A 24,766-nucleotide genomic window follows, 5' to 3' on the forward strand; every position below is an offset into this window, starting at 1 on the left:
GCCTTATAGATAATATACAAGCTTTTGTAACTGTAAAATATATTTGAAAGCTATACCACTTATTAAAAACCTAAGTTATATGTAGGTAAGTAACTCTTTCTAGTTATTCCATTTTTCACTAGTTTAAAACTAGCAATTTGTTTGCCTTATGCTTTTTTTCCCAATTCTGACTTGTGGGTTTTTTTAAGCCTTGCCTATAATTACTTTTAGCAGAGAGGAGAGTTTCAGGAGTGGAGCTAAACCCCCTCTGAGAGCCAGAGATTTCATGGCCACTAACCCTGAGCATTTAGAAATCTTGAAGAAGATGGGGGTGAGTTTGATTCACCTCAAAGATGGGAGAGTCCAGTTGGTTCAACATGCAATCCAAGTAAGACATTGCTGTACTAATTAGCTACCATCTCTGTCCTCTTTGGTCTCAGTAGCTTTAATAAGATAATGACATTTGGCTTTTTAAAAACCTTCAGTGTGTGGTTTAAAGTCAGAGTATCAGAATTTTAGGACTTGGAAGTATTTTGGAAAGCCATCTGATTCAACCCCTTTGTAGTATAAATCAATCAAGTCACAAGTAGGTTGAGTAATTTGCTTACGTTAATATGGTCAAATATAGGACTCAGATCTAAGTTTTCTGTTTCTCAGTCGCTTGTCTTTCCACTATTTTATTTAGAACATAATCTTAAAAGCTAATAATTCATTTTAATATTTATATCTCTATTTTATACTATTTTAGTTTCCAAAGAGCTGAATTTAAATACTTTTATTCATTATAGAAATCAAAATATGCATTTATTTATCTATGCCTAGGAAACATAACATACCTCTTTGGGAAATTTTTATTGATTTTTGCTTTAAAAGCTTTCATAACCCGAGGGCTTTAAATTATTCACCTTATTACTGCATTAATTCTGAGAAAACTACAGTTTGAGAAATAATTTCAACGTAGAACCATATTCGGATACCCCATAATCTCGGATTCAGCCTTCCCACCACCTTGCCTTCTCCTCACTTTGCCTTCCCCTCAGGTTTCTGTCTCATCCCTATTCTTGCCACGTCATCCCTCCTTCCCTAACAAGACTCTGTCTGCTTCCTTATGTTTCACTCATCCTCACTCCCCAGCGGTGGGAATGACATCCCTGATGACATTGCTTTCACATGGGTCACCAGTGACATAATTGCCAGCCAGTAGCCCCTTAGTCCTCCTCTGATTGAACTTTTATGTAACTATTGGCTGGCCTCTTTTTAAAACCTACCCCTTTCTTGGCTTCCAGGGTATTCCAGCAACACCTTTCCAAATACTCTGTGCAATATTTTGTAGATTCCTTTGCAGCTCTTCTCGGCACGACTCAGTGTAGGCACTACCAAAGAATCTGGATCGTATGTTTTTCTTACTATACTCTTCTTCAATAGTGTCATCTATTTCTACAGGCTCTGCTGTCATCTTTGTACACGTGATACATGTATGTAATCCTGATTTTACTTTACTTCTTAAACCCAACTTTACTTTACTTTTTAAACCCAGCTATAATCTACCTGTCATACATTTCTGCATCTCAATCTCAATCTGTCCAAACCTGTTCTCTCTCCCTGCTCCCACTACAGTCTGTCTCTCTGCCCTTTCGTTCTCCATCTCAGTCAACCCTATCATCATTCTCTAAGTCACCAAAACTAGAAATCTCAGAATGGGCTTGCATTTCTTTCTCCCAGCTCCTTTCCATTCTCCTCTATCCTCTATCCCTTGTCAGGTTCCATTGACTTTTTCTATAAGGTGTTAGGAATTCATCCTTTTCCTCCTGTAGTCAGGCACTCTTCAACTTTTCCTCTATTAAGATTCAATTTGAATCATTCCAAATATTTCCCAGATACACACTGACAGAATCAGTCCTTCCTTTGTCTATGTTACTAGTCCACTTTCCCACTCGAGAAATTTTTTCATAGCTAATTTTACATGTCTCTCTCCTCTAGATACAAACTTCTTAAAGTAAAAGATTATGTCCCTAGTGCCTAGTCAAGTACTGAGATGTAATAGGTGCCTGATACTTATGTTTTGAATTTAATCTGGTTGTTGGTTCATAATTTCGAAGAAGGTGGGGAATATGGGTCAGTTATGAGGTTTATTTCTTAAAAGGGCAACCAGAGGAGAGAACAAGCAAAGTGAGCATTTAGTGGAAGTGCACTTCTCAATTTGTACCAAAAGTGGTTTATAGGACAATGAAAGAGACATTAATAACAATTACAGATGTTATATTCAGAAAATATTTCCAGAAGTAATATTTTTGAGAACAAATAAGGCCATAAACATTTGGTAGAGACCAAAACTGATAGGATAAATTTTAGAGTAGAAAACTATAGTGCAGTAGTATTTAAGAAATCAAAAAGTTGAAAGTTTCCAGAAAGAAAGGATAAAATTAATTTGTTTCTTTCCTAGGCTGCTAGTTCAATTGACGCGGAAGATGGGTTGAGGTTTATGCAGGAGATGATTGAATTGTCAAGTCAACAACAAAAAGAGCAGCAGCTGCCTCCACGAGCTGTACAAATTGTTTCTCACCCATTTTTTGGCCGGGTAGTGTTAACTGCTGGTCCAGCTCAGTTTGGGCTAGATCTGTCTAAACATAAAGAGGTATGTACACCTATAATATGCTTGTTGAAATTGAACTCAAGTATTATTTAAGTATTGTCTAATTTCTTAGTCTCTTTTCTAATTTAGTAGTTTTAACTTATTTAAAACACCTAAATATTTAATCTCCCAGATTAAAGTAGATTAAAATTAAAAGTGTATCTTGAAAATATTGAGTCATAATTTATGTATGCAGTATGGTTATAGAATTTTACTTAAAATGTTCAGATATTGTTCTCTAATTCAATGCCTTTAACTTATCTAAAAATGGTTTTCAAACTTTTTAACTACTGAAACCTTTCTTTGAACAAAAATCTAACTCAGAGGCTTAATGTAGGGAACAGCTAAAGCAGAGGTGCTTCCGGACAAGTGGCTGTGGAGAGCATCAGACACTGAGGTTCCACTGAGCAAATTTGGAAGGCCATTAAGCTAGTCTATCCTATTAGTTTTACTGTAGGAAATGAAGTTCACAGGTTCAACTGTCTGACTAACTGGTAGCAAAGCTAGCCACTAGACCAGAACCCAAGTATTCTGATCATCTAAAGCCAGTGGCCTTTGAACTCTGTTACCCCCAATTTAAACTTTTTCTAGTGTATATTTTAAAGCTATGTAGGTTTATAGTTGATTCATTTATTCAATAACTCTTATTCTAGGTAGTATTTTAGATATTTGCTATGTATCAAGTTTACAAAAACCAGTGAAGATTTATGCCCTCATGGAGTTTACCTTCTAAGAGAGAGAAGGGTCTTAAAACATCTTTACACTCACATCTTTAAAATCAGTTCTCTGGTGGATTTAATTTTTCTAGGAAGAAGAACTGCTTGCAGATTCATGTAGATTAAATCCATTTTTCCCCTCTTTTCAAAAATTTTTCCTGTTACCAGTGATGGTTTAAAAATGGTTCCCAGCTTCTTGTAAGTGTAGGTATGGGTACGTAGTGAGTCAGCCTGAGGTTCCAACTTTACCACTTACTAACATAGTGACTTTGAGCAAATTATGTAAACTGAATCTCCGTTTTCCCATACGTAAAATGGAAATATCATCTGTATTACTTCACTCAGAGTCATTATAAAGATCTGGTTTAGTAATTTACGTAAAAATGCTTCATAAACTGCAAAGCACAGTAGAAATATTGGTTGGGTACTATAATATACAAACTGTTCAAAACAAAAATTTATGCTAAATATATATTGTATATGTTATCATTAGAAAAGAAGTGAGGTCTACTTAAAGCTCTAGATATTGAATTTTAATGACTAGGTAGTGATTGGAGAAGATAAAAGATTACTTAAGTTACTTTTATTTCTGCCAGACAAGAGGATTTGTTGCAAGCAGTAAACCGTACAATGGTTGTTCAGAGCTTACTAACCCTGAGGCAGTGATGGGAAAGATTGCTTTGATACAAAGAGGACAGTGCATGTTTGCAGAAAAGGCACGCAACATCCAGAATGCTGGAGCCATTGGTGGCATTGTTATTGGTAAGTAAGCCTCCATGTCATTGTGTTGACTAAGACATAATTTTTAGGATTTTTCCTTTCATTTTCCAAACTTTTATCAGAGTTTGGCATTATTTTTACTTCACTAGCTGGCATAATGGATAGGTAATCCAATAACTCTCTTAAGAATGTGTATATATCTCATATCTTGTTTGAAAGTCTAGATTTGGGTTTCTGTATATTAATGCCAATAAAAGTACTTGGGGTCCGGTGTGAAGGTGCAGTAGGAGTGAGTGCTAAAAACACCCAATACCACGGATAAAAAAATGGGCCCATGAGATCCAAAGCCCCCTAGGAGCAAGAATTACACCCTGCCACCTCCAGTGGGGAGTCACTGAAAGTATCCATGACTCCACATAGGTGCCAGCTGTGGAGTCAGACACGTGGGGTTGTAGTTCCTGGCTCTACCACAAAATCATGGTGTAACCTTGGCCCAGCTTTAGTTTCTTTATCTGTTTATTCCATAGCGTATTTTTTAGCTCCAGTGAAAATGGTAATAAATATCTTTTAGGTGGTTGTAAGGTTTGAAGATAGTATACATAAAATTTCCTAAAATAACTGACATATCATGGGTATAAGCACTAGTTGCTAGCAAGTTTTTATCTCCTTGGGTCTTTTTCCACTGAAATTACAAACTTCAAATTATTTTACGCATGTATTTCAACCAGTGTGTTTGCCTTTTCATTTTCCACAGAAAAATCACTGATATCGTGACAAGCAGGGCATGACTATCAGGGAAAATATAAATTTTTCTATGCTTTAAGTAAATATGAGTTTACATTCAGAAAGAACTGGAAAACCTGAGGTCACATCCTATTTGTGAAGTTAGTTCTTCTGTATAGATTGTCTCCCAGGGGAACTCCATTTTGAATTTGTTCTTTCTAATTAGGATAGATTTCCTTTTTGAACTCAGGGTAAATAAACATTAAGAGATTTAAAATAAAACAGTAGGATTTATTTCAGTGAAACATTGTTTACTATGCCATTTGCTTATCTCATATCGGCACGCCAGTGTTAATTTAATGAATGCATGAATTTCATTAGTCTAAGTAAGTATTAGGAGAAATTCTGCTTCATAACTTAAATGAGTGGTTGGCAAACTACAGCCTGCAAGCCAGGTTCAGCTCACTGCCTGTTTTTGTAAATGAAAGTTTTCCAGAACACAGCATGTCAGTTTGTTTCCATGTCATCTATAGCCACTTTCAAGCTACAGTGGTGGAGTTGAGTGGTTGTAACAGTGACAAGCAGCAGAGAGACTGAAGGTCAGGTAACCATCCTTTGTCTAGTCAGTTACTGCTAAGGGGATGGGTTCTACATGGTATTCTCCACTTAGAAGGGCCTATCCACGCAAGCCGTCTGTGAAGGGATGGGCAAGTTCTCCAGGGAGACTGGCATGTAAGATTAGGGCTGGACATAACTGGCATCACCAGTAAAACAGTATTTAGCAGTCGTACTCCTATTATTTAGCCGGCATAAAGTAACAATAGTGTTTCATTCAACTTACAGAGGAAAAAACAGTATAGTCATAATTATTCCTTGTGCACAGTATCTTAAAAAGAACTGTCAATTTGTAGTTTGGTAAAACAATATAATGCCATTCGAAGAAATCCTAAACAACAATAAAATTTCATAGTTCTATCATTGTAATTCAAGTCTTTGAATTTTTCCATTTTTAGGCTTTTTCATAAGCATGTGAAATCTTTATAGTCATAATCCTAGAATTTTGTGTTCTACTTTTTTTATGTAATAATAACATTTTGTTTTTCTGTGTGTTCCCTCAGGTAGTTCGTTATAATTTACTTATAATAGTTTACAGTTGTTGACAGTTACAAAAAGCACTCCAGTAAACTTTTTCAGGCATAGATCATTTTGCTTCTTTTGAATTATTTCCTCAGGATAGATTTCTAGGAGTAGAATTAGTGGGCCCCAAAAGTATGAGTGTTTCTGTGGTTCTTGATGCAGAAAATTAATGCTGTCAACAGGTAAACAACAGTAAAGATTGGTAGCTAGACCTTTTTAATGGATGAACGTTTTTATGTTTGCTGTATTCATTTTCTGGCTAGATGACAATGAGGGGAGCAGCAGTGATACTGCCCCTCTGTTCCAGATGGCAGGTGATGGAAAGGACACAGATGACATCACAATTCCCATGCTGTTCTTATTCAGTAAAGAAGGAAGTATCATATTGGACGCCATCCGGGAATATGAGGAGGTAGAGGTCCTCCTTTCTGACAAAGCAAAAGATCGAGGTAAGGGTAAAAAATCATTTGTATTCAGCTTAGCATTAATTTTCCTAACTTGATAACAAAAATGAGTTACAAAAAGATTATTTATGGTTCACTGGTTAAAAGAAGTAAACTTTTTAGAAGATGGTTTCAAAATATATTTTTCTTTTGGAAAAAAGGGTAGTAAAATGTTTATTTTGCTTTGTTCGCTGAGTTAGAATGTTTCTAGAATTATATTTTTGTATGTAATTTATAATTTTTGCTATAATTCTGCCCAGTGATAAAAATACAAGAGATTACACTGAGTCATTTTTAATATCCACAGATGTTCACCATTCAATTTCACTGATACTACATCTTCTATTTTTTTAATAAGGAATAATAAGAGATTGTATAGAAGGGTGTTGTATACAATATAATAGTAGTGGGGTTTTACCAGGCCACCTATAATCAAATGACCACTGTCTTGATGAAGGCAATAGAAATCTAGCAGCTTCTTTCCATTGAGATCCAAGTTCATCACATAGGTATTTATAAGTTACAAGAGTTATACATGGCTGATGCCTGAAGAACAAGATAGCATGCCTTAATTCATGATATAGTCCTCTCTAGGCCAAAATGTTTGTTAGTAACTTGAAAGCTCTTTGAAACCCAAATTGCTGTATAAATGCAAGGTCTTAACTAGTATTCTTTCATAGTTTCACATCTAGGAATAGAGGAGAAATGAGGGAAAGTGAACCATCAGATATAGACTGAAATCCTGCTTATAACAGCAGTCTTTCTTATCCACTGGAGATACCTATAGAGAGAGCAGTACTCCTCCCACCCCCCCTTAAATGGGTAAAGTTGTATAATCTGCACAGGGTTGTTGATGTTGGGATGTTTGCTTGGTAGATAGGTAGGAAACTTATTCATTTCAATTCAGTATATCTTCCAAGTGGAACAATAAAAAAAAAAAAGTTTAGCAATAATCTAGTGCTAGCCAAATTAGTGTTTTGTCTTCTTGTATTGCTTTATTCTTTGAGATTCATTGAGATGTCAACTATTTAAGGACTGTGGAGTGAGTAGGATGTATGTAAGGATGTATAAATAGAAACAGTAGAAAGGATTTCTGATCTTCTTAAATCCGCCTATGTGCCTGTTTTTTTTTTTTTCTGAGCCCTTTTTTCCAACTCAGATCTTCTTTCCTATATACATGCATTTAAGCACGTCAAACACAGGCAAAATATTATTCCATATAACTCTTTAATGCCTTTGCTTTTTTCCCCCCTATTTTGTGCTACCATTGGAATTTCAGCAGCAATATTAAAAGGTAAAATGATTCCAAGCTACATTATTAATAGTAGTAAGTATCTTTAATAAGCCTTAAATTACATATATATATGTGTATATATACATGTATATACACACGTGTGTGCACATATATATATTTCAGTGGCTACCATGATAATATCTGGTTTAAAGTAATTAGATTATTTTCATGTCTAGTCAGCTGTCCCATAATGATGATTCTTCTTTATTTATTTATTTATTTATGGCTGTGTTGGGTCTTCGTTTCTGTGCAAGGGCTTTTCTCTAGTTGCGGTGAGCTACTCTTCATCACGGTGCACGGGCCTTTCACTGTCGCGGTCTCTCTTGTTGCGGAGCACAGGCTCCAGATGCTCAGGCTCAGTAGTTGTGGTGCATGGGCTTAGTTGCTCCGCGGCATGTGGGATCTTCCCAGACCAGGGCTCGAACCCGTGTCCCCTGCATTGGCAGGCAGATTCTCAACCACTGCGCCACCAGGGAAGCCCCCATAATCATGATTCTTTATTGATCTATAAATCAGTTTATGTATGTATAAATGAAATATCTAATAGGTGAATTCAGTAGTCCATACCAATGCAAGAGTCACTCTAACAAAGACGTTGTGTGGCATGTGTTATTTTTGATTACTTTTTATTTGAATGCAGTGTAAAATATTTAAAAGAGCGACTTGTTTAAAAAACCCGTATATGTGTAGGAGTGTGTGGGGTGAGGACTGGAAGACTGGTAAAGCATGTGCTTCTTATACCAGAGAAAAATTATGAAAAAAGATCAGTTCTACTGTTTAAAAAAAGTCTGAACAGCGTAACAGTATTCCCTTAAGGACCTTGAAATAAAAGGGCTTTATTTAAATTATATATATATATTTTTAAGTTTTGATAGTCAATTTTTTGAACTGTATTTCTGTTATAGAGTGATATTTTGACAAAAAGTCTTGAAAAATTGCCCTTTTGGTATAGCTTTTTAAAGAACTGTACGGCATTATTAACTATCAGCAATGAGTTATAGTATAATTGTTAATATTTATCAGTGTAACTAAAGTCAATGATAATAGTTTTATTAAATCAACTGCTTTATTCACTTAGGAAAATACTCTAAGTTAACGTCTGTAGTGGTTATCATTAATTTGTCCTTTGCCATTACTGCATGCATCAGTGTTTCTCTTCTGCATCAGAATCAGCTGATGTAGGAGTTAAAAGTGTAGATTCCTGAGTCCTACTCCAGAGTATTGAATCAGACTCTCTGAAAGTGGGGGATCAGAATCTGAAATTTTAAACAAGCATCCCAGTTAATTGCCCACAGCTATACTTTGAGAAACACTAAACAAGACTAAGAAGGCACCCCACGCCCCTCTTTTTTTTATCTCCTAGCTCTGTATCTGGCCGTATTGTGCCATCAGGGGTACTAGGTGGGATTATATAAGTACACCAAATCATAGCAGCCTTAAATCCGAACGATCACATGTCATCCAGATTGGCTTTTCTAAAAGTCTCATTCCACAGATACGTATTTCCCTTAAAAAGTCACACAGTTTTGATTGAGGCATTCTTCCCACGTATTAAGACAGAAAACAGAAACCCCAGAACAAGCCCCTACTCCCACCTTCTAATTCTGATAAGTCCCAGCTATTAATATAGAAGTATCTGCAACAGTCCTATCTGCTAGCAAAAATGTCCAGATAACTTACTACACATTCTTCTTCCGAAATAAAGCATTAGTAATTTATCAAGTGGAAATGCTGCTTCCTCAGATCAAACCAGTCACACTTCTAAAAATTAAGTTATCCATAGGAGTGTTAATATCGTGTCTGTCATGTGTCCGTTTCCAAAATTTCAAGAATTTGTAAAGGTACTTAATAATAATTCCCACCCTGTGCCCACAAACAAAGGACACTGTGTTGTTTACCCTTAGATCCAAATTGAAACAATTTACAATTGAGATTCAATTGACTTTTCCCAGTAGTATTTCTCAATGGGGAAAAAAACATCAGCATTTAAAAATTTCAATACATTGTCATACTTATAGTTTATAGTGTAGAATTCCAATGCCTTAAGAGCTATAGACAGATATTCTCAGGGCTACTCCTATATTTGTGTCTGTCTGGTAAAGAGGCAGACAGAGAAAACAGGAAATAAAAGAAAGGTCTCATGGTTTGAACTGCTCAAGATTTAAGTGTGGCAGTGTTACTTTTCCTAAGATTATCCTCCACTCAACTTGATTGCAGTGAATCTGTCCTTTGGTTGATCTGTAGAACTTAGATTGCTATTGGAAGGAATTTGATTCTGAGGAGACAAATCTAGTATGCAAACAGATGGCATCTTTGCCTGGAAAGGGGCAACTGAAACATTAGCAGAATCAATACTTACCTACCCCAGCTTCTCTTCTCCAACCACCGCGTGTTTTCTCGTGCACTTTTGCATTTGCTCATCTCTTCCGTCTTTCTGGAAATGCCTTGTTAATCCCTATCCCACTCCCACAACCTTTTCCTCTTTAAAAACGTTCAGTCATTCTAAATACCAAGTATTTTAAATGCTATCTTTTCTATGAACTTTTCTCTTATTTTCATAAATAAAATGTATGGACATCTTCTTAATATGGTTGCACAGATACTTTGACATTTATATTACATTGTACTTCTTTACCTGTGCGTCAGCTCTGTATTCCTTGCTTTCAGTAAATGCTGGTTGTGTGGATGAATGAATGATTGTAGAACATCCAGTTTCGAAGTCTTTGCCAAGGTTCCTTTGTCCTCTCATTATTAAAACTTAGTACTTTTCTTTTTTTTTTGGTATCTTGAGATTTTTTTCATTCTTTTTTTTCTTTTTGCTTCCTGTGTTTCTGATACACCATTCCTGAATGTAATGATGTAGTCATTACACTCTTAGGACTATGATACTCCATACTGTGACAGCAGGCACCTTAGAATGAAGATTTGTAATGGTGTGGTAGATTCTTTCTTCCTTTTTGTACTTTTCCAACTGCCATTTTTATTTAGCTGGTTGTTGCCACTTTGCTATATATCAGATATTCTTATATATTCGATCTGTTTTTGGACTTGCTCTTCTTTTCCACTAATCTGTTTATTCCTGTGCCAATAATAAAAGTTTGCTATTTTGAATAAATTTTATTATCTGATAAGGCAACTCTCCTGTCACTAATACTTTTCAGAATTTCTTGACTTCTCTGTGATGTATACTCTTCCATAGGAATTTAAAAATAATTCTGTCTGGTCCCAAAAGAAAAGAAAAAGAAGTAGAATTGGGATTCATTTTGGAATTGTATAATTGCACACCTTACATGTAAACAGGAAAATTTTGTTAAATATTGACTTTCCATCCAGGAACATACACTTACCTGTAAATTGGATCAGATCTTGTTTTAAGTTTTCATTGAGATTTTATAGTATTAAGCAATAAGATTTCTTAATAAATTTAATTCTGTGTTGTAGCTTCTACTTTTATTGGGGTTATTTGTATTTTATTAGCATTATTTGTATTTTATTGGTTATTTGTATTTGCCTACTTATTTTTACCCTCCTTATCAAATTCTTTTATCTTGATAGTGTTTTTAAAAATTGAGTTGCTTTGAGTTTAAGTATAAAACACAATCTGAAAATACACTTGATCTTTCCTTTTCCTATATTACACTGTTACTTTTTTAAATTGAAGTATAGCTGATTTACAATGTTGTGTTAATGTCTGTTGTACAGCAAACTGATTGAGTTATATATATATATATATATATTCTTTTCCAATATCATTTATCAGAGGATATTGAATATAGTTGCCTGTGCTATACAGTAGGACCTTGTTGTTTCTTTATGCATCCTATATATACTAGTTTGCATATGTTAATCCCAAACTCTCAGTCCTTCCCTCCACCACCTCCCCTCTCCCTTGGCAACCAGAACTCTGTTCTCTATGTCTGAGAGTCTGTTTCTGTTTTGTAGATATGTTGATTTGTGTCGTATTTTAGATTCCACATGTTAAGTGATATCATATGGTATTTGTCTTTCTCTCTCTGACTTACTTCACTTAGTGTGATAATCTCTAGGTCCATCCATGTTGCTGCAAATGACATTATTTCTTTTTTATGGCTGAGTAATATTCCATTGTGTGTGTGTGTGTGTGTGTGTGTGTGTGTATACACACACCACACCTTTTTTTTTTTTTTACATCTTTATTGACGTATAATTGCTTTACAATGGTGTGTACACCACATCTTCTTTATCCATTCATCTATTGATGGACATTTAGGTTGCTTCCATGTCCTGGCTATTTTAAATAGTGCTGCAATGAACATTGGGGTGCATATATCTTTTCTTTCTCTTAACATCTTTATTGGAGTATAATTGCATTACAATGTTGTATTAGTTTCTGCTTTATAACAAAGTGAATTAGCTATACATATACATATATCCCCATACCTCTTCCCTCTTGCATCTCCCTCTCTCCCACCCTCCCTATTCTACCCGTCTAGGTGGTCACAAAGCACTGAGCTGATCTCCCTGTGCTATGCAGCTGCTTCCCACTAGCTATCGATTTTACATTTTGTAGTATATATATGTCCATGCCACTCTCTTACTAAGTCCCAGCTTGCCCTTCCTTCTCCCCATGTCCTCAAGTCCATTCTCTAGTAGGTCTGCGTCTTTATTCCCGTCTTGCCCCTAGGTTCTTCATGACCTTTTTATTTTTTTAGATTCCATATATATGTGTTAGCATGCAGTATATGTTTTTCTCTTTCTCACATAACTCTGTATGACAGACTCTGGATCCATTCACCTCACTACAAATAACTCAATTTCGTTTCTTTTTATGGCTGAGTAATATTCCGTTGTATATATGTGCCACATCTTCTTTTTTCCTTTACATCTTTATTGGAGTATAATTGCTTTACAATGGTGTGTTAGTTTCTGCTTTATAACAAAGTGAATCAGTTATATATATACATATGTTCCCATATCTCTTCCCTCTTGCGTCTCCCTCCCTCCCACCCTCCCTATCCCACCCCTCCAGGCGGTCACAAAGCACTGAGTTGATCTCCCTGTGCTATGCGGCTGCTTCCGACTAGCTATCTACCTTACGTTTGGTAGTGTATACATGTCCATGCCTCTCTCTCGCTTTGTCACAGCTTACCCTTCCCCCTCCCCGTATCCTCAAGTCCATTCTCTAGTAGATCTGTGTCTTTTTTCCTGTCTTACCCCTACGTTCTTAATGACATTTTTTTCTTAAATTCCATATATATATGTGTTAGCATACGGTATTTGTCTTTCTCTTTCTGACTTCACTCTGTATGACAGACTCTAGGTCTATCCACCTCATTACAAATAGCTCAATTTCGTTTCTTTTTATGGCTGAGTAATATTCCATTGTATATATGTGCCACATCTTTATCCATTCATCTGTCGATGGACACTTAGGTTGCTTCCATGTCCTGGGTATTGCAAATAGAGCTGCAGTGAACATTGTGGTACATGACCCTTTTGGAATTATGGTTTTCTCAGGATATATACCCAGTAGTGGGATTACTGGGTCGTATGGTAGTTCTATTTGTAGTTTTTTAAGGAACCTCCATACTGTTCTCCACAGTGGCTATATCATTTTACATTCCCAGCAGCAGTGCAAGAGGGTTCCCTTTTCTCCACACCCCTCCAGCATTTATTGTTCGTAGATTTTTTGATGATGGCCATTCTGACTGGTGTGAGGTGATACCTCATTGTAGTTTTGATTTGCACTTCTCTACTGATTAGTGATGTTGAGCATTCTTTCATGTGTTTGTTGGCAATCTGTATATCTCCTTTGGAGAAATGTCTATTTAGGTCTTCTGCCCAGTTTTGGATTGGGTTTCTTGGTTTTTTGCTATTGAGCTGCATGAGCTGCTTGTAAATTTTGGAGATTAATCCTTTGTCAGTTGCTTCATTTGCAAATATTTTCTCCCATTCTGAGGGTTGTCTTTTCATCTTGTTTATGGTTTCCTTTGCTGTGGAAAAGCATTTAAGTTTCATTAGGTCCCATTTGTTTATTTGTGTTTTTATTTCCATTTCTCTAGGTGGTGGGTCAAAAAGGATCTTGCTGTGATTTATGTCATAGAGTGTTCTGCCTATGTTTTCCTCTAAGAGTTTGATAGTTTCTGGCCTTACATTTAGGTCGTTAATCCATTCTGAGTTTATTTTTGTGTATGCTCTTAGAGAGTGTTCTAATTTCATTCTTTTACATGTAGCTGACCACTTTTCCCAGCACCTCGTATTGAAGAGGCTGTCTTATCTCCATTTTATATTCTTGCCTCCTTTATCAAAAATATGGTGACCATATGTGTGTGGGTTTATCTCTGGGCTTTCTATCCTGTTTCATTGATCTATATTTCTGTTTTTGTGCCAGTACCATACTGGCTTGATTACTGTAGCTTTGTAGTATACTCTGAAGTCAGGGAGCCTGATTCCTCCAGCTCCGTTTTTCTTTCTCAAGATTGCTTTGACTATTCAGAGTCTTCTCTGTTTCCATACAAATTGTGAAATTTTTTGTTCTAGTTCTGTGAAAAATGCCAGTGGTAGTTTGATAGGGATTGCATTGAATCTGTAGATTGCTTTGGGTAATAGAGTCATTTTCACAATGTTGATTCTTCCAATCCAAGAACATGGTATATCTCTCCATCTATTTGTATCATCTTTAATTTCTTTCATCAGTGTCTTATAGTTTTCTGCATACAGGTCTTTTGTCTCCTTAGGTAGGTTTATTCCTAGGTATTTTATTCTTTTTGTTGCAGTGGTAAATGGGAGTGTTTTCTTGATTTCACTTTCAGATTTTTTTATCATTAGTATATAGGAATGCCAGAGTTTTCTGTGCATTAATTTTGTATCCTGCTACTGTACCAAATTCATTGATTAGCTCTAGTAGTTTTCTGGTAGCATCTTTAGGATTCTCTATGTATAGTATCATGTCATCTGCAAACAGTGACAGCTTTACTTCTTCTTTTCCGATTTGGATTCCTTTTATTCCCTTTTCTTCTGATTGCTGCGGCTAAAACTTCCAAAACTATGTTGAATAAGAGTGGTGAGAGTGGGCAACCTTATTCTTGTTCCTGATCTTAGTGGAAATGGTTACAGTTTTTCACCATTGAGGATGATGTTGGCTGTGAGTTTGTCATATATGGCCTTTATTATGTTGAGGAAAGTTCCCTCTATGCCTACTTTCTGCAAGGTTTTTATTATAAATAGGTGTTGAATTTTGTCGAAAGCTTTCTCTGCATCTATTGAGATGATCATAAGGTTTTCATCTTCAATTTCTTAATATGGTGTATCACGTTGATTGATTTGCGTATATTGAAGAATCCTTGCATTCCTGGACTAAACCCCACTTGATCATGGTGTATGATCCTTTTAATATGCTGTTGGATTCTCTTTGCTAGTATTTTGTTGAGGATTTTTGCATCTATGTTCATCAGTGATATTGGCCTGTAGTTTTCTTTCTTTGTGACGTCTGTGTCTGGTTTGGTATCAGGGTGATGGTGGCCACATAGAATGAGTTTAGGAGTGTTCCTCCCTCTGCTATATTTTTAAGGAGTTTGAGAAGGATAGGTGTTAGTTTTTCTCTAAATGTTTGATAGAATTCACCTGTGAAGCCGTCTGGTCCTGGGCTTTTGTTGCAAGATTTTTAATCACAGTTTCACTTTCAGTACTTGTGATTGGTCTGTTCATATTTTCTATTTCTTCCTGGTTCAGTCTCAGCAGGTTGTGCATTTCTAAGAATTTATCCATTTCTTCCAGGTTGTCCATTTTATGGGCATAGGGTTGCTTGTAGTAATTTCTCATGATTCTTTGTATTTCTGCAGTGTCAGTTGTTACTTCTCCTTTTTCATTTCTAATTCTATTCATTTGAATCTTCTCCCTTTTTTTCTTGATGAGTCTGGCTCATGGTTTATCAATTTTGTTTATCTTCTCAAAGAACCAATTTATAGTTTTATTGATCTTTGCTATTGTTTCCTTCATTTCTTTTTCATTTATTTATGATGTGATCTTTATGATTTCTTTCCTTCTGCTAACTTTTGGGTTTTTTTGTTCTTCTTTTCTAATTGCTTTAGATGCAACGTTAGGTTTGTTATTTGAGATGTTTCCTGTTTCTTAAGGTAGGATTGTATTGCTATAAACTTCCCTCTTAGAACTGCTTTTGCTGCATCCCATAGGTTTTGAGTCGTTGTGTTTTCATTGTCATTTTTTTCTAGGTATTTTTTGATTTCCTCAGTGATCTCTTAGTTATTAAGTAGTGTATTGTTTAGCCTCCATGTGTTTGTATTTTTTACAGATTTTTTCCTGTAATGGATATCTAGTCTCATAGCGTTGTGGTCGGAAAGGATACTTGATACAATTTCAATTTTCTTAAGTTTACCAAGGCTTGATTTGTGACCCAAGATATGACCTATCATGGAAAGTGTTCCATGAGCACTTGAGAAGATAGTGTGTTCTGTTGTTTTTGGATGGAATGTCCTATAAATATCAATTAAGTCCATCTTGTTTAATGTATCATTTAAAGCTTGTGTTTCCTTATTTACTTTCATTTTGGATGATGTCCATTGGTGAAAGTGGGGTGTTAAAGTCCCCTACTGTAGTTGTGTTACTGTCCATTTCCCCTTTTATGGCTGTTAGCATTTGCCTTATGTACTGAGGTGCTCCGATGTTGGGTGTATAAATATTTACAATTGTTATATCTTCTTCTTGGATCAATCCCTTGATCATTATGTAGTGTCCTTCTTTGTCTCTTGTAATAGTTTTTATTTTAAAGTCTATTTTGTCTAATATGAGAATTGCTACTGCAGCTTTCTTTTGATTTCCATTTGCATGGAATATCTTTTTCCATCCGCTGACTTTCAGTCTGCATGTGTCCCTAGGTCTGAAGTGGGTTTCTTGTAGACAGCATATATACCGGTCTTGTTTTTGTATCCATTCAGCCAATCTATGTCTTTTGGTTGGACCATTTAGTCCATTTACATTTAAGGTAATTATTGATATATATGTTCCTATTACCATTTTCTTAATTGTTTTGTGTTTGTTATTGTAGGTCTTTTCCTTCTCTTGTGTTTCCTGCCTAGAGAAGTTCCTCTAGCATTTGTTGTAAAGCTGGTTTGGTGGTGCTGAATTCTCTTAGCTTTTGCTTGTCTGTAAAGGTTTTAATTTCTCCATCGAATCTGAATGAGATCCTTGCTGGGTAGAGTAATCTTGGTTGTAGTTTCTTCCCTTTCATCACTTTAAATATGTTCTGCCACTCCCTTCTGGCTTGCTGAGTTTCTGCTGAAACTGTTAACTCCCTGTTAACCTATGGGGATTCCCTTGTATGTTATTTGTTGTTTTTCCCTTGTGCTTTTAATTGTTTTTCTTTGTATTTAATTTTTGATGGCTTGATTAATATGTGTCTTGGTGTGTTTCTCCTTGGATTTATCCTGTATGGGACTCTGTGTGCTTCCTGGACTTGAGTAACTATTTCCTTTCCCATATTAGGGAAGTTTTCAACTATAATCTCTTCAAATATTTTCTCAGTCCCTTTTTCTCTTCTTCTTCTGCAACCCCTATAATTTGCATGTTGGTGTGTTTAATGTTGTCCCTGAGGTCTCTGAGACTGTCCTCAGTTCTTTTCGTTCTTTTTTCTTTATTCTGCTCTGCAGTAGTTATTTCCACTATTTTATCTTCCAGGTCACTTATCTGTTCTTCTGCCTCAGTTATTCTGCTATTGATTCTTTCTAGAGAATTTTGAATTTCATTTGTTGTGTTGCTCATCATTGTTTGCTCTTTAGTTCTTCTGGATCCATGTTCAATGTTTCATTCTGTTTCCAGGAGTTTGGATCATCTTTACTATCATTACTCTGAATTCTTTTTCAGGTAGACTGCCTATTTCCTTTTCATTTTTTTGGTCTGGTGGGTTTTTACCTTGCTCCTTCGTCTGCTTTCTGTTTCTCTGTCTTCTCATTTTGCTTAACTTACTGTGTTTGGGGTCTCCGTTTTGCAGGCTGTAGGTTCGTAGTTCCCATTGTTTTTGGTGTCTGTCCCCAGTGGCTAACGTTGGTTCAGTGGGTTGTGTAGGCTTCCTGGTGGAGGGGACAAGTGCCTGTGTTCTGGTGGATGAGGCTGCATCTTGTCTTTCTGGTGGGCAGGTCCACGTCTGGTGGTGTGGTTTGGGGTGTCTGTGACCTTATAATGATTTTAGGCAGGCTTTCTGCTAGTGGGTGGGGTTGTGTTCCTGTCTTGCCAGTTGTTTGGCATAAGGTGTCCATCACTGTACCTTGCTGGTCCTTGAGTGGAGCTGGGTCTATCGTTGAGATGGAGATCTCTGGGAGATTTTCACCATTTGATATTACATGGAGCTGGGAGGTCTCTGGTGGACCAATTTCCTGAACTCAGCTCTCCCACCTTAGAGGCACAGGCTTGACACCAGCCAGTGCACCAGGACCCTGTCATCCACATGGCTCAGAATAAAAGGGAGAGAAAAAAAAAAGAAAGAATAAATAAATAAAATAAAGTTATTAAAATAAAAAATAATTATTACAAATTAAAAAGTAATTTTAAAAAAGGAAGAAAGAAGAGAACCACCAAACCAAAAAACAAATCAACCAATGATAAGCGCTAAAAACTATACTAAAAAAAACGGACAGCCAGAACCCTAGGACAAGTGGTAAAAGCAAAGCTATACAGAGAAAATCACCCACAGAAGCCATACACATACACTCTCACAAAAAGAGAAGAAGGAAAAAAATATACATATCATTGCTTCCAAAGTCCACCACCTCAATTTGGGATGATTCGTTGTCTATTCAGGTATTCCACAGATGCAGGGTACACCAAGTTGATTGTGGAGATTTAATCTGCTGCTCCTGAGGCTGCTGGGAGAAATTTCCATTTCTCTTCTTTGTTCCCACACCTCCTGGGGTTCAGCTTTGGATTGGCCCCACCTCTGCATATAGGTCACCTGAGGACATCTGTTCCCACTCCGACAGGATGGGGTTAAAGTAGCAGCTTATTAGGGGGCTCTGGCTCACTCAGGCAGGGGGTAGGGAGGGGTACGGAATGCAGGGTGAGCCTGCGGCGGCAGAGGCCGGCGTGATGTTGCACCAGCCTGTGGCACGCCATATTTTCTCCCAGGGAAGTTGTCCCTGGATCCTGGGACCCTGGCAGTGGCGGGCTGCACAGGCTCCTGGGAGGCGAGGTGTGGAGAGTGACCTGTGCTCGCACACAGGCTTCTTGGTCGCTGCAGGAGCAGCCTTAGTGTCTCATGCGCATCTCTGGGGTCCTTGCTGATAGCCACGGCTTGCACCTATCTTTGTAGCTCGTTTAGACGGTGCTCTTAATCCCCTCTCCTCACGCACTGCAAAACAAAGAGGCAAGAAAAAGTCTCTTGCCTCTTCGGCAGTTGCATACTTTTTCCCGTACTCCCTCCCAGCTAGCTGTGGCACACTAGCCACCCCCCCAGGCTGTGTTCACGCAGCCAACCCCGGTCTTGTCCCTAGAATCTGACCTCGGAAGCCGGAGCCTCAGCTCCCAGCCCCCACCTGCCCCGGCGGTTGAGCAGACAAGCCTCTTGGGCTGGTGAGTGCTGGTCAGCACCTCGGGAATCTCTCCCTCTCCGCTTTGCCCTCTGCACCCTGTTACTGCACTCTCCTCTGTGGCTCCGAAGCTTCTACCCCTCTCCGCCACCCGCCGTCTCCACCAGTGAAGGGCCTTCCTAGTGTGTGGAAACTTTTCCTCCTTCACAGCTTCCTCCCACTGGTGCAGGTCCCGTCCCTATTCTTTTGTCTCTGTTTTTTCTTTTGCCCTACCCAGGTACGTGGGGAGTTTCTTGCCTTTTGGGAGGTCTGAGGTCTCCTGCCAGCATTCAGTAGGTGTTCTGTAGGAGTTGTTCCACGTGTAGATGTATTTCTGATGTATTTGTAGGGAGGAAGGTGATCTCCACATCTTACTCTTCCACCATCTTGAAGGTCTTCCCAGGGTGCATATATCTTTTAGAATTATGGTTTTCTCCAGATATATGCCCAGGAGTGGGATTGCTGGATCATATGGTAGTTCTATTTTTGTTTTTTTAAGGAACCTCCATACTGTTCTCCATAGTGGCTGCACCACCAGTAGTGTAGGAGGGTTCCCTTTTCTCCACACCCTCTCCAGCATTTATTGTTTGTAGACTTTTTGATGATGGCCATTATGACCTGTGTAAGGTGACACCTCATTGTAGTTTTGATTTGCATTTCACTAATAATTAGCAATGCTGAGCATCTTTTCATGTGCCTGTTGGCCATTTGTATGTCTTCTTTGGAGAAATGTCTGTTTAGATCTGCCCATATTTTGATTGGGTTGTTTGGTTTTTGGTATAGGGCTGCATGAGCTGGTTGTGTATTTTGGAGATGAATCCCTTATCAGTAGCATCATTTGCAAATATTTTCTCCCATTCTGTGGGTGGTCTTTTCATTTTGTTTATGGTTTCCTTTGCTGTGCAAAAGTGTTTAGGTTAAATTACATCCCATTTGTTTATTTTAGTTTTTATTTTCATTACTCTAGGAGGTGGATCCAAAAAGATATTGCTACGATTTATGTCAAAGAGTGTTCTGCCTGTGTTTTCCTCTAAGAGTTTTACAGTATCCTGCTTTACATTTAGGTCTTTAATCCATTTTGAGGGGTTTTTTTTGGGTCGTGTTAGAGAATATTCGTATTTCGTTCTATTATGTATAGCTGTCCAGTTTTCCTAACACCACTTATTTAAGAGACTGTCTTTTCTCTGTTGTATATTCTTGCCTCCTTTGTCATAGATTAATTGACCATAGGTGTGTGGATATATTTCTGGGCTTTCTGTCCTGTTCCATTGATCTGTATTTCTGTTTTTGTGCCAGTACCGTACAATTTTGATTACTATATCTTTGTAGTATAGTTTGAAGTCAGGTAATCTGAATCCTCCAACTCAATTTTTCCTTCTCAGGATTGCTTTGGCTATTTGGGGTCTTTTGTATTTCTATACAGATTTCAAATTTTTTTGTTCTAGTTTTGTGAAAAATGCCACTGGTAATTTGATAGGGATTGCACTGAATCTGTAGATTACTTTAGGAAGTATAGTCATTTTGACTATTAATTTTTCCAATCCGAGAACATGGTTTATTTTTCCATTTGTTTGAGTCATCTTTGATTTCTTTCATCAACATCTTATAGTTTTCAGAGGACAGGTCTTTTGCCTCCTTAGGTAGGTTTTTTCCTATGTATTTTATTCTTTTTGGTGTGATCATAAATGGGATTGTTTCCTTGATTTCTTTTTCTGATCTTTTGTTGTTAGTGTATAGGAATGCAAGAGATTTCTATGTTTTAATTTTGTATCCTGCAACTTTACTGAATTTATTGATGAGCTCTAGTAGTTTTCTGGTAGCCTCTTTAGGATTTTCTATGTATTGTATCATGTCATCTGCACACAGTGACAGTTTTACTTCTTCTTTTCCAATTTGGATTCCTTTTATTTCTTCTCTGATTGCCAAAACTATGGACTTCCAAAACTATGTTGAATAAAAGTGGTGAGAGTGGACATCCTTGTCTTGTTCCTGATCTTAGAGGAAATGTTTTCAGCTTTTTACTGTTGAGAGTGATGTTAGGTGTGGGTTTGTCATATATGGCCTTTATCACGTTGAGGTAGGTTCCCTCTCTTCCCATTTTCTGGAGTTTTTATCATAAATTCGTGTCATATTTTGTCAAAAGCTTTTCTTGCATCTATTGAGATGATCATATGGTTTTTATTCTTTAGTTTGTTAATGTGGTATATCACAATAATTGATTTGCATATGTTGAAGAATCCTTGCATCCATGGGATAAATCCCACTTGAACATGGTGTCTGATCCTTTTAAGGTATTGTTGGATTCAGTTTGCTAGTATTTTTGGAGGATTTTTGCATCTATGTTCATCAGTGATATTGGCCTGTAATCTTTTTTTGTGGTATCTTTATCTGGTTTTGCTATCAGGGTGATGATGGCCTCATAGAATGAGTTTGGGAGTGTTCCTTCCTCTGCAGTTTTTTGGAAGAGTTTCAGTTTCTAAATGTTTGATAGAATTAGCCTGTGAAGCCATCTGGTCCTGGACTTTTGTTTGTTGAAAGTTTTTTAATCACAGTTTCAATTTCAGTACTTGTGATTGGTCTGTTCATATTTTCTGTTTCTTCCTGGTTCAGTCTTGGAAGGTTGTACCTTTCTATGATGTCCGTTTCTTCTAGGTTGTCCATTTTATTGGAATATAGTTGCTTGTAGTAGTCTCTTATGATCCTTTGTATTTATGTGGTATCCATTGTAACTTCTTTTTCATTTCTTATTTTATTGACTTGAGCCCTCTCCCTTCTTTTCTTGATGAGTCTTGCTAATGGTTTATCAATTTTGTTTATCTTCTCAAGGAACCAGCTTTTAGTTTCATTGATCTTCTCTATTGTTTTCTTCATCTCCATTTCATTTATTTCTGCTTTGATATTTATGATTTCTTTCCTTGTAACTTTTAGTTTTGTTTGTTCTTTGTCTAGTTGCTTTAGGTATAAGGTTAGGTTGCTTTTTGGAGATTTTTCTTGTTTCCTGAGGTAAGATTACTATAAACTTTCCTCTTAGAACTGTTTTTGCTGCATCCCATAGGTTTTGGATTGTCATGTTTTCATTGTCATTTCTCTTGGTATTCTTTGATTTCCTCTTTGATTTCTTCAGTGATCCATTGGTTGTTTAGTAACATATTGTTTAGCCTCCACGTGTTTGTGTTTTTTACAGTTTTTTTCTTGAAATTGATTTCTAATCTCGTAGTGTTGCTGTTTGAAAAGATGCTTGATATGATCTCAATTTTCTTAAATTTACTGAGGATTGATTTGTGGCTCATGATGTGATCTAGTCTGGAAAATTTTCCATGTGCACTTGAGAAGAAAGTGTATTCTGCTGCTTTTGGATGGAATGTTCTGTAAATACCAAGTCTGTTTGGTCTAATGTGTCATATAAGGCCTGTGTTTCCTTTTTGATTTTCTGTCTGGATGATCTGTCTGTTGATGAAAGTGGGGTGTTAAATGCCCCCACTATTATTGTGTTACTATTGATTTCTCCCTTTATGGCTGTTAGCGTTTGCCTTACGTATTGAGGTGCTCCTATGTTGGGTGCATATATATTTACAATTGTTACATCTTCTCTTTTGATTGATCCCTTGATTGTTATATAGTGTCCTTCTTTGTCTCTTGTAATAATCTTTGTTTTAAAGTCTATTTTGTCTGATATGAGTATTGCTACTCCACTTTTCTTTTGATTTCCATTTGCGAATATCTGTTTCCATTCCCTCCCTTTCAGTCTGTATGTGTCTCTAGATCTGAAGTGGGTCTCTTGTAGACAGCATATATAGGGGTTTAGTTTTTGTATCCCTTCAGCCAGTCTATGTCTTTTGGTTGGAGCATTTAATCCACTTACATTTAAGGTAATTATTGATATGTATGTTCTTATTGCCATTTTGTTAATTGTTTAGGAATTGTTTTTGTAGGTCTGTTTTCTTCCCTTCCTCTTTTGCTCTCTTCTCTTGTGATTTGATGACTGTCTTTAGTGTTATGTTTGGATTGCTTTTTCTTTTTTGTGTGTGTATCTCTTGTGATTTGATGACTATCTTTAGTGTTATGTTTGGGTTGCTTTTTCTTTTTTGTGTTTGTATATATTGTAGATTTTTGGTTTGCGGTTCCCATGAGGTTTTGATGTAGGAGTCTATATATATATATTTACACACAAGACTTTTTAAAAGTTGTTGGTCTCTTAATTTCAAATGCATTTCCAGTATCCTGCATTTGTACTGTCTTCTCATGATTGCTGGTTTTGATATCATATTTTTGTGTGGATGATTTCCTACCTTTACTTAATGTTTGTCTTTACTGGTGAGCTTTCCCATTCATAATTTTCTTGTTTCTAGAAAATTATGGTGACCTCCAGGAGAGCTCAGCCGACCAATATTCCTTGGAGCCTCCACCACCAGTGTCCTTGCCCCCACAGTGAGCCACATCCAACCCCCACCTCCCCAGTAGACCCTCCAAGATACTCGTGTAGGTCTAGCTCTGGCTCCTATGGAGTCAGTAGTTTGTGCTGGGTTCTAGTGCACATGAAATCTTGTGTACACCCTCAAGAGTGGAATCTCTGTTTCCTCCAGTCCTGTGGAGCACCTGCACTCAAGTCCTGCTGGGCTTCAAAGCCAAATGCTCTGGGGGCTCCGCCTCCCAATGCCAGCCCCGCAGGCTGGGGAGCCTGACAAGGGGCTCAGAACTTACTGCTGTGGGAGTACCTCTGCCATATAATGATTTTCCAGTTTTGTGGGTTGCTCACCTAGTGACTATGAGATTTGATTATATTGCAAAAGCTCCTCCTACCATCTCATTGTAGCTGCTTCTTTGTCTTTGGATGTACCTTTTTTTGTAGGTTCCAGTCTTTTGTTGATGGTTGTTCAGCAGTTAGTTGTGGTTTTAGCGTTTTCATGAGAAGAGGTGAGCTCAAGTCCTTCCACTCCACCATCACGTCCAGAATCAAGGGGTGCTTTTGGTTTGGATGCTTGCTGCTTCTTTCCTAAGCGTGTGCTGGCCATTACCCCTTGATATGGGATGTTTAGGTGCAGTGGCCTGTGTGCATTCCCTGTACGGCGGGGCACAATTCGTGCCCACCTGTGGGACTCCCAGCAGTGGCAGTGGGCTGTGAGTGCCCAGAACAGCAGGGGCAAGTGCTTGCAGTCTGCTCGTGGGTCCCCTAACTGTGGCGGCGGCCCACGCACCCATGGAACAGCAGGGGCAGCAACTGGCGCCTGCTCCTGGGTTGCCTAGTGTCAGCAGCTGCCCTTGCACTCCCAGGACAGCAGGGGCAGTGCTTGGCACCCACTGCTGTGTCTCCCAGCAGTGGCGACGTCCCGGGGCAGCAGGGAAAGTGATTGGCGCCTGCTTGCAGGTTTCCCAATGGTGGAGGTGGCTGGCACACTCCCGGGACAGCTGGGGCAGCACTTGATGCCTGCTCACAGGTTGTTTAGCTGTGGCAATGGCCCATGCCCATCTCTGGAGCCCACAATGGCAGCAGTGGCTTGTGCCTGCACCTGAAGCTCGTGTAGGTGGCGTCCTGTTGCCTGAGAGCCCACACGCACAGAAAGAAGCTC

General features: G+C 37.8%; 1 protein-coding gene across 6 annotated transcripts in view; it reads left to right on the plus strand.

Annotated features, from left to right (window-relative positions):
* EDEM3 (ER degradation enhancing alpha-mannosidase like protein 3) overlaps nt 1–24,766 on the plus strand; it is a 96,595-nt gene that overhangs the window by 54,018 nt on the left and 17,811 nt on the right. For 2 of the 6 annotated variants that reach the window (XM_060295386.2, XM_060295384.1), the window contains exons 16-20: nt 211–367; nt 2,423–2,614; nt 3,924–4,089; nt 6,171–6,356; nt 7,630–7,677. In XM_060295386.2, coding sequence (XP_060151369.1) covers nt 211–367; nt 2,423–2,614; nt 3,924–4,089; nt 6,171–6,356; nt 7,630–7,677 — 749 coding nt within the window. The remainder of the gene's footprint in view (nt 1–210; nt 368–2,422; nt 2,615–3,923; nt 4,090–6,170; nt 6,357–7,629; nt 7,678–24,766) is intronic. The other 4 variants (XM_060295394.1, XM_060295392.2, XM_060295398.1 and 1 more) reach the window with 4 other exon arrangements.

Source organism: Globicephala melas, chromosome 1 (genome assembly GCF_963455315.2).
Source record: "Globicephala melas chromosome 1, mGloMel1.2, whole genome shotgun sequence".
Classification (NCBI taxonomy): domain Eukaryota; kingdom Metazoa; phylum Chordata; class Mammalia; order Artiodactyla; family Delphinidae; genus Globicephala; species Globicephala melas.